Here is an 11,260-nt window from a genome sequence, read left to right as displayed (position 1 = left end):
TGAAAAATCAATAATGTTCCTGGAGAAGAAATGAAATATACCTTTCTTTCTCAGTAGGAAAGGCATTAAAAGAATGTGATGTCAGATTATTTGATTAACTCTCTTTTGGTTTTTAGAGGGAGGATTTGTTACAATTGCAAGTATGCTAGGGAGATATCCAGAAATTACTGTGATGTAAAACTAAAAGGTATTATTAACAAAACCTATTTTTAAAAAGTGAAATAAAAGGAAATGGCAATTTTGAGTCAGCATTGGTTCATCAAATAAAAATCATGCTGGACTAACTTCATTTCTTTTAGAAAAGGTCTCTAGACTGGTAACTAGAATACTATTGACAGAATACACTGGATTTCAACAAGGCCTCTGACAGTCTGTGCAGGAGACATCAGTATGTGCCGTTTTGATTAGATGGATTCAGAAGAATTGGACTCAAAGACTTGATTCTTAGGTACCAACTGGTATTAAATTTGTGGGAGCTCTCTACTATAAGGCTTCTACTGGGGATATGGATGCAGATAGAGATGGTATGCTTGGTATGCTTTTCAAATTGGCAGATAACAAACACTGGCATAATTATAAAGGTCTAATAATATCTCAATATATTAGAATGAAGGTTCAAATAGAATTAGATGAAATTTAGAAGGACAAATGTAGCATTTGGATTAAAGAAAAAAATCCGCCTAAGTACATAATGAAGACAGCCAGGTGACAGTTTCTATGAGAAAGATTTTAATGAACTGAAAGCTCAATGAATCAAATGTGACTTGGTAACTAGAAAAGCTTACATGACTGAAGGTTGCATTAACCAAAAACCAATATACAGAAAACAAAAAACCAATATACAGAATATAGAAGTTATAACATATAAAAAAACATACAAGGGCAGCTATGTGATACAGTGGATAGAGCACCAGGCAAAGAATCAGGAAGAACTGAGTTTAAATCCAATCTCAAACACTTAACAGCTGTATGACCCAGGGCAAGTCATTACTTAACCCTGTTTACCTGAGTTTCTTCCTCTGCAAAATGAGCAGAAGGAAATGACAAACCATTCCAGTATCTTTGCCAAGACAACCCAAATGGGGTCACAAAGAGTCAGACACAACTGAAACTACAAAACAACAACAAGAAGCTACAATCCCCATTATACTCTACTCTGGGCAAACCCAAACTCTGGATAAAAAGTTCTAGGTGCCCCAAATTTAGCAAAATAAAATTTTAGTAAACAATTCCAAATGTATCTATGAAGGTGAGTAGACTCAAAGTCATGCCATAAGAGCATCACCTGAAGAAACTTACATATTTTGCCTACAGGAAACTTGGGGAAACAAGACTACTTGCTGCTTTAAATATTTGAAGTGCTGTCATATCGAAGAAAGATTTGATATGTTTTGTTTTACCAAAGAAGTTGAAACAGGACTAAAGGGTGGAGGAAGGCTACCTTCAAACTAACACTTAGGAATAAAGATGGAATGAACTGTATCTTGGGAATCAGTGAATTGCCCATCACTGGGGGTCTTCCATGATATCATGTCATAAATGAGACCATTTGCTTATGATGAGATTCTGGTTCAGGTATGGCTGGGCTGGATGACCTCCAAAGTTTCTTCTAGTTGTTTTTTTTTTTTATGATCATCTTCATCTTTTTCCTATATATAACCTAAAGCCTGGCCTTAAAACAATAATATTAATCTTCCTTTGCTCCTCAGTTAGGATGTGATCCACAGACAGCATGCTTACTGAGGGATAACTTCCTTAGATTGGTCTGTTACCCCGAAAGGGGAAAAGCTAATAGGAAAGGTTTGACAGAGTAGGGGGAAGGATGCAGAGGGGGAAATCACAGAATTTTAGAAGTGGAAGTGACTTTTACGACATAATCTCATCCACACCCCTTATTTTTATACATCAGATAACAGTCCAAAGAAGTTAGTATCTTGCCCAAGATCACTAGTAAATTAGACCTCAGGAATTATAATGTCCAGTGCTCTTTCTACCATTCCTCCTGCCTCTTTGTACAAACTATGTTTGTACACGTTTGTACAATGTTTGATCTCATGAGGAGGTCTTCAAAGAAAATAAAGAAGCCATATACAAGTGTTCTGATTTCCTATAACATTAGAAGTAGCCATATCAAAGATAAGTACAGAAATGAGCCTTTAGAGCAGGGTTTCTTAGCCTGGAGTCAACTGACATCTTAAATAGATTTCTGAGGTCATAAACTTGGACCGAAAAAACATTACATCTTTATTTTCACTTACCTCTTGAAATTTAGCATTTCCTTCAATTATTTAAAAACATTCTGAGAAGGGGTCTAAACACCTCACTAAACTACCAAAATAATACTCAAAAAGGTTAAGAATTCCTGCTCTAAGGGTCTGGCACATACTAAGAGTTTAATAAATGCTTCCTGCCTTGCTCTAGAACATATCCCAGAAATAATTTTTTTAAGATGCAGTGACAGATTTTTACTGAACTACACACGTGGAATATCCTCTCATAATTAATCCAATGTATTTGAAAGACAAATGTTCAATGAATAGTTATTTCAGTACAGTATGAAACTTTCAAAGTAATTTTTAAAAATTCTTAGAATTTAAATTTGTAAATAAACAAACTTTGTTACTTCTCATTTTTATTTTTTTTCTAAAAATCAAATGAACAGTTATTTACAGCTGTACAGTTTCAAACAAAACTTTCCTACTTTGGTCAAAAGCTCTAAGTTTAAGAATATCTACATGATTTACACTCATTTGAGAGATTCCATTTGTAATCAACAACACATGATACTCTAGCAATTTTATTGTACAACAATCCACATACCACCATACATTTTTTAGCTTAGCCTAAATTTTAAAGTGCTGTTATCAGATGAAAGTAAGCAAATGCTACCGAATACTGAATTTCTTACCGGCCATAGTGTACTACAATTGAACAATAAATCACATTTGTAAAAGCACTTTAACCTAGTTTTTCAGTTTAAAACTGGAAAGAGTAATAAGCTTGGGGAATTATTCTATTAAATGAGCCAAAAAAGTATTGTAATGTCATCCATCTCAATAAAGGGACAAGACTTTAGACATCCATAATTACCTAATTGTAATAAAGAAGCCACAATTATTTACAGAAACCATATAATAAAGATGACAGCCAGCATGGCACAGGAGATAAAGAGCCAGTCTTTGGGGCCAGGAAGAACTAGGTTCAATTCCTAAATGACTCCTTTTGGCTGTGACTCTGGGCAAGTCACTTAACTTCCCAGTGCTCTAGACTTCTAACTTTCTTATAACAATAAGTTGTAAGGAAGGTACCCACTTATATTGGTCGAGGGGGCTTTCTTATCTAGGGGCTTCCTACATCAATGAAATTAAAGGTCCAATGTCTATATCTGTATCATTCCTATATAATAATGTAGACACATCCTTTAAAACTGAACATGAAGTTCAGGCATACGATGGTTTTTTCTAAGCATTCCATTTACAATTAATCTCCTTAAACTAATAATAAAAGTACATCAATATAGTAAATATGCTATATTTCAGTTGCAATTCCAAACGTTTGCTTCTACTTGCTTACTTTGCAAAAGATTATCCACACCAAGTAACAACACACAGAAAATGCCAAACAATTAGATCATTAGCTATTATTACATGTTTTAGAATATTTTTAATGATTTAAAAGATAAACTTATAAAAAACACTTGTGCATGAATCTTTCAAACATATAAACCAGTAAAAACTGAAATGTAATAGGCATACTAAATGAAATTAAATACTCAAAATATCATAAGGGAAAAAGAACAAATATCTCATTTAAATACCAGTGCACTTGGAACTAAGATTTGCTAAAACTATTTACTGAAGACAAATTCAACCTCTTCTCCCAAGACTACAATGTTTGCCTAAAGGAGAACATAAATTAGAGCTACTTTAAATTAATAATTACACAGACTGAAAAACATCCATCTTTGAATTAATTTTAATGTCGATAAGAAACCAAGTTTATTACAGTTCCATATTTGAGACTGTAGGAAACAATACTTCTGTTTCTAGGGAGGAAAAAACCTCTAAAATATTATTATTTTATATGTAATATAGAGGATTTGGTTTTCAAAGAAAATCAGCTACAGTAAGAACATGTAACAAGCACTATCATCATATATTATTAATAGCTTAGAAAACATTTTAAAATTCATTCTTTCCTATTTGAGTATGTTACCATCATTTTTATTCTCCCTGTCCATTATTTGTCTGTAAATTTTATTTTCCTATTAAAAACAAATATAAGAGACACTGTTTAACACTCATTTCTCTCCATAAATTACTTTTTAAAATAATCTTTCTCAGGACACAGACATGATTTAAATAGAAAAACAAATATAAGTATTTCATAAAATGAGATCTCTCTTGAATAAAAAATTAAGATGAAAATTGCTAGTTGACAAATTACATATTTCCAACTCACAAAGACACTCATCAGAGAAAATTCAGTTCCTAACCAACTAGTTCAGTAGTAACTTGAGGAAAAAATACCCTTAACTCCATCACAAAGAAATGCAGAATAATTAAGATGGAAGAAAAAAACTATTTTGGTTTTTTTCTGTGTTTTAAGGAAAACACACATACACACAAAACAAGCATGGCAAAAGCACTTAGGAGATATGTAATTATAATGAGTTAATGCTAAGGCATCCTTATGCTCACATTTCTCATCCTAAGCAGCATCAGTAGATCTTTGTACTACATGTCATTTTGGTATTCCAGATACTTTGCCGCAATGGGCTCTTCAAGCTGAATTCCTCCACTTCCCATCAATGCAAAGGCAGGATACATTGTACCTGAGCAGTCCACTTGGCGCTCATAAAGGCATTTCATGTGATCTGCATCATAAAACCCAACTTTGCCTTTATCATAGTCGAGGAAAATTCCTATACATGTTGGCATGGGAAGAACTCTGTTTTCAGGTTCATTGGAAGAAGTAGGTGACTTGGGAACAAAAAATTTCTTCATGCCTACAGTAACTAATGTAAAGGGCTGTGCTGAGTCAAAGCAGGTATCTTCACTTCCACTGTCATGACCGCTATCTTGCTCATATCTAAAATGAGAAAATAACTGTAATACACAAATTATAACAAACAATTTTATCTATATCATAAGACCTAGTGTATTTTCACATACACATTCAAATATCACACTCTGGTCTAAACAAACCTCTCTACTGAAAAGTACAGCTAAACATCTTAAATTTTTTTTTTAAGGCAATTGGGGTTAAGTGACTTGCCCAGGGTCACACAGCTAGTAAGTGTTAAGTATTTGGTCTGAGGCCAGATTTGAACTCAAGTCCTCCTGACTTCAGGGTCGGTGCTCTATCCACTGTGCCACTGAGCTATCCCCATTTTAAATTTTTAAATAGGCACTGAACAAACAATAATTAATGTAAAAGGTAGTAGGCAAGCAAGTTAATAATAGCTTATGTTTGTATAGTGCTTTAATGTTTACAAAGCACTTTCTTCCTAACCTTACTTGCCTTAATAACTTGCCTTAATAGCTGGGATTTGAACCCAGGTCCCTCAAGTTCAGGCTTCTCCCCAATAAGCCACACTTAGACACCTATCAAGAAAACCATTTGAAACAAAAGCATTACAACAGTGTTCAAAATCACCTATTTTCTATCATTGTCTGCATTTCCACCTCTGTTCTTTTATGTTCTAAACATACCTCCATTAGCACTACATTCATGTTTCACTTTTTCCTATAATAATTTCTCCTCTATTTTATCAAGAAATACATACTTTACCTTTCAAGAATTATGAGATTAAAGGAAAAAATATTACCATCCCTCACTGAAAAGCATGAAAATCTTTGCTGCTCTTTATTTATTTTGAGAAGAATAGATAAAAGGATTTTCTTTAAATTAATGGGAGCAGCTAGGTGGCACAGTGGATAGAGCACTGTGCTTGGAATCAGGAAGACTCATCTTCATGAGTTCAAATTCAGCCTCAGACACTAGCTGTGTGACCCTAGACATGTCATTTAACTCTGTTCCTCATCTATAAAATGAGCTAGAGAAGGAAATGGCCTCAGTTTCCTCAGCTATAAAATGATCTGGAGAAGGAAATGGCAAACCACTCCAATATCTTTGCCATGAAAACTCCAAATGGGGTCACAAAGAGTAGAATATGACTAAAATAACTGAACAAAAAATTAAATTAATAGGCTGAGGTAAAATTTTGGGCACAGATTTTTTAATTCAGAAAAATCAAGCAACCGTTTTTTGGAATTCCCAGGGCCAGAATAGAATCCCCTTGTTTGGCGGTTGGGCCTACAAGGTGCACAAGGGCTATATGTCTAGGCTATTTCCACCGATCCTCATACAATGTAACTACAATTACAAATGAGTAAATGACAATGGTCACCCTCCTTCTAAGGAGATTTAGCAGATTTAAGAATAGAAAGAAAATCCTAGCTTTGATCACATGTCCATTTCAGCACTATTATATAAAATCATATTAAAGGGAAGTTTTAAAAAAAATTTGTATTCACCATAGAAAAGTACATGTTACCATAATTACTTGTAAGGCCACTGGTTGGCCATTTTTCAGTCGTGTCATGACCCCATTTGGAGTTTTCTTGGCAAATATACTGAAATGGTTTGCCATTTCCTCCAAGTCACTTTACAGATGAGGAAAACTGAGGTAAACAGGGTTAAGTAACTTGCTCAGGGTCATACAGTTAATAAGTGTTTAAGGCCAGATTTGAATTCCAGAAGCTGAGTCTTCCTGACTCCAAGCCTGACACTCCATCCACTGCACCACCTAGCCGCCCTAAGGTAAGGCAACTACAGTATTCAGTGGTATCTCATCCAATAACTAACATATTTAGTAATAATACAATAGCAACACATATAAGCTCTATAAATGAAGGTACTGAATCTAAGCCATTTTTAGACCTACCATGAAGTGAAAAATAAACCTTAAACTGACCCAAAGTGACCGTGTTCTAAGAGAGTAAAGAAGAATCTACCTCGGGCTACTTATATCACGAGGATTATGGAGCCATTCTTGTAGTTTATCATTGGAAGCAACTCCCACTTTAACCATGTATGAATATGGTTCCACACGTAAGGCCCAAAAGTGTTTTCCTTTGGTGATTCCAGTGTCTCCGATAATATAATCTAAGCTTGTGTAACAACCCACTTGGATACGTTCAGCAGCAAGCAGAAGAGAAAATCCAGCTCTACTGTCCACACGGTCTCTCTTTAGATTCAGCAACAGATGTTCATTGTTATATCCACATTTTTCATCAAAGAGAAAACTAAAAACTTAAAAATAAAAAACTAAAATTAACTTGAAGCTTATTAACATTTTTCAAACTTAAAAATAAACAACTAAAATTAGATTGAAACTTATTAACATTTCAAAATTGTAATATATCAATTTGAGTAAAATTCTAAATAGATTTTACTGTTCAAAATCCATATCCATCTAGTAAAAGTATAAAATTAAATTAAATTTCAACTTCTTTGCACACCTATAGCACAAAACTATATGAAGGTTGAGACCTAAAACCACTTGTGAGGACAACTGAAAATTTAAAAAAATATATTTTTAAAAGACTTAATACTCCCCCAAAAAATGCCACACACACAAAAAAATATGTGCTTCCCTAGTCATCTAAAAAACAGAAGGGCTGGCTTTGAGTAAAACCAAAACTTATTAGTTAATTTCACAATTCTCTAACTATCTTCAAAACAAGATGACCACTGTGCTCAATATCTAATTCATAATGGGGGAGTTAGAGGAATACAATGCTGCAACAGACTTCCCTTTTAAAATATGTAATTTGGATTATAAAAATTTAGGGAGCTGCAAATGTTTTCTTCATATCCCCAAGACTACGTTGCATTTATCATATATCCCTTGATCAAAATACCTCAAAACACAAAGGAAAAATTTCACAAATATGTAAGCCAAAACTATTTCAGCTACCTATTACGAAGTTTATGGAAAGGATTGAATACTGAGTAGAAACTGAGACCTAAGCAAAACTAAAAACTAGATTAAGGCATTGAAAAAAGTGAGGCAAAAAATTAAGGAATAAGCACAGGTGACAAGGAAACAAAGCTATCATTTTTGGCAGACTGATATGATGGTATATTTGGAGACCCCCAGATAGTCAACTAAAAAACCAGTTGAAACAATTCACAACTTTAGCAAAGTTGTTAAAATAAACCCACACAAATCATCAGCACATCTAACCCAGCAGGAAGATGGAGAAACTCCATTTAAAATAACCATAGAGAGTATAAAATACTGTCTTGGGAATTCACTTACCAAGACACACACTGGTATCATATAAACACAACTACAAAACACTATTTATACAATTAAAGGTATATCTAAATGACTGGAGATATAGTACTTGTTCATGGGTAAGTCAAGCCAATATAATAAAAAGGCCAATACTACTCAAATTTACTTATTCAGTCCCATAGCAATCAAACTAACAAAGAATTATTTTATAGGGCTAGAAAAAATAATAGCAAAATTCATCTGGAAGAACAAAAGGTCAACTATCAAGAGAATCAATGAAAAAAGAAATGTAAAGGAGGGAGGCCTTGCAGTACCAGATCTCAAACTATACTACAAAGCAGTAATCATCAAAACAAGAAATAGACCGGTTTGATCAATGGAATAGATCAGGTGCACAATATACAGAAACAAGCAAGCACAATAATCCAGTGTTTGATAAACCCAAAGATTCCAGCTATCAGAACAAGAATTCATTATTTGACAAAAATTTCAGGGAAAACTGGAAACTAGTCTGGCAGAAACTGTGCACAGACCAAAATCTCACATAATATACACCAAGATAAGGTCAAAATGGGTACATGATTTATACATAAAGTGTGATATAAGCAAATCAGGGCAGCATGGAAAAAAATTACCTGTCACATTCATGGATAGGGAAAGAGTTCATGACCAAACAAGAAATAACTTCACAGGAATTAAAACGGGTAATTTCAACTATATAAAATTAAAAAGTTTTTGCACAAACAAAACCAATAAAGCTAAAATAAGAAGTAAAGTAGGAAAGTGGAGGGGGGGGATTTGCAAGTTTCTCTGATAAACATCTCATTTCTCAAATATATAGAGAACTAAGCCAAATTTATTTTAAAAATATGAGCCATTCCCAATTGATAAGTGGGAATGAATAAAAATGCAATTTTCAGATGAAGAAATCAAAGTAATGCTAATCACATGAAAAAAATGTTCTAAATTACTAATAATTAAAGAAAATAAATTAAAATAACTTTGAAGTACTACCTCACACCTATCAGAAATGACAAATGCTGGAGAAAAGTGTGGAAAATAGGTAACACCGATGCACTAAAAGTGGAGCTGTGAATTAGTCTAATGACCATTCTGGAGAACAATTTAGAATTATTCCCAGAGGGCTATAAAACTGTGCATACTCTTTGACCCAACAATACTGCTATTAGGTAGATGAAAGGAAAAGGAAAGAACCCATACATACAAAAATATTTAGAGCAGCTTTTTTTGTCATCATAAAGAATTGGAATCTGAGAGGATGTCCATCAACTTGGGAATAGCTGAACAAACCGTGGTATTTGACTAATGTAGATGGAATACTATTGTGCTCTAAGAACTGACAAAGAGGATGGTTTCAGAAAAATCTGGGAAGATTTATATGAACTGATGCAAAGTGCAGTGAGCAAAACCAGGAGAACAATCTACACAGTACAGCAATATGGTAATGGAAAGCAACTGTGAAAGATTTAGTAACTATAATCAATGCAATGATCCACCACAACTCCAAAGGACTCATGATACAAAACGCTATCCACCTCTAGATAGAGAATTGATGGGCTAAGAGTACAGAGATTAAAGCATTTTTTCTTGCTTTTTTTTTTCAGAACATGGCTAATGTGGGAAATGTTTTACATGATTGCATATGTATAGTGATTATCATATTTCTTGCTTTCTCAATGGGTGGGGGAAGGGTAGAAGGAGGAGAATGTGAAACTGAAAATAAAAATAAAATTTAAATTAAAAAAACAAAGTGAGACAAAACATAAGTAGCTCAAGAAAGGTTGTTGGGTTTTTTTTTTTTAGGCAATTGGGGTTAAGTGACTTGCCCAGGGTCACACAGCTAGTAAGTATCAAGTGTTTGGTCTGAGGCAGGATTTGAACTCAGGTCCTCCTGTGCCACCTAGCTGCCCCCTAAAGGTTGTTTTTTAAAAGACACCAAAATGACGACATCTGACCTATTTAGTGACACTATCCTGTCAATTCTAAGAAACTCAGGTTTGAAAAGGGGAGAGGGGGGAAAAAAAGGAGTTAATATAAATTTCCAAAGCATAGAAGAAGATATTTTTCTACCTTACATGACAATAAATAAGTGAATCTACCAATTAATTTAAGCCCACACCTGAAGACCAGATAGTTCAACCTGAATTATTTTACAGTACTTTGTTTATCTCTCATCTACATGTTTAAAAAAGAAATCTTAAGAAATTTCATGATAATTTTGATTTTAAAAACTTTAAAATAAGAATTACAAATTTTTCCTTACCAATTTTAACAGATTAAATATGGTAGAATCGACCAACTTTTACAATCCTACTTTATAGCTGCGGAAGGGACCTTAGAGATCTGGTCTAACGTCATTTGATAGATGGGGAAACTGAGACTTGCCCAAATTTGCTCAAGGTCAAGTGACAGAACAAGGAATGGCCTAACTGTCCTGATGCCAAATCTAACATTCTTTATATTATACTGTCAAGCAGTAAGAGTCTTCCTTTTTTACTGTAAGATTCCTTTTTCTCTCTCTGTTCTCTCTATACCCACTCCCCAAATGTTCCCTTCCCATCCATCTATGACCAACTTCTACTTTTACATTCTCCCCTTCAAATCAGGGAGGCCAAAACAGAAAGATGGATTTTAAAATATTTATTTCTTTCATTCAACAATCATTTATTGAGTATTCATGAGTAAAGCATTCACTGTACCAGGTACTACTCTGAGAGACACTGACATACAAAATATAGTCCCTGCTATCAACAAGTTTTCAGTCTAGTAAAGGAGATATATGACTATGTACCTCCAAAACAACATCACAAAGTAGTTAGCTGGTATTCAACCTCAGAAGAAAGAAATCACTTCTGACTGAATTGATTAAGAAAGGCTTGGTAAAACGATCAGGATGACTAGACTATTTGGACAAAGCAATTTTCATTAATT

The 11,260-nt window shown here is 33.9% G+C and overlaps 1 protein-coding gene across 2 annotated transcripts in view; it reads right to left on the bottom strand.

Annotated features, from left to right (window-relative positions):
• Positions 1-2,615: 2,615 nt before the first annotated feature.
• The window catches only part of TRIM36 (tripartite motif containing 36), a 64,522-nt gene continuing 55,877 nt past the window's right edge, over positions 2,616-11,260 (bottom strand). For both annotated transcript variants that reach the window (XM_021009494.2, XM_021009507.2), the window contains exons 9-10: positions 7,020-7,317; positions 2,616-5,091 (exon numbers count right to left, since the gene is read on the bottom strand). In XM_021009494.2, coding sequence (XP_020865153.1) covers positions 4,737-5,091; positions 7,020-7,317 — 653 coding nt within the window. In that variant the 3' untranslated portion in view covers positions 2,616-4,736. The remainder of the gene's footprint in view (positions 5,092-7,019; positions 7,318-11,260) is intronic.

Source organism: Phascolarctos cinereus, unplaced genomic scaffold (assembly GCF_003287225.1).
Source record: "Phascolarctos cinereus isolate Bilbo 61053 unplaced genomic scaffold, phaCin_HiC Scaffold_4;HRSCAF=312, whole genome shotgun sequence".
NCBI classification, from domain to species: Eukaryota; Metazoa; Chordata; class Mammalia; order Diprotodontia; family Phascolarctidae; genus Phascolarctos; species Phascolarctos cinereus.
Note: the sequence above shows the minus strand (reverse complement) of the source record. Positions and strands in the feature narration are given on the sequence as shown.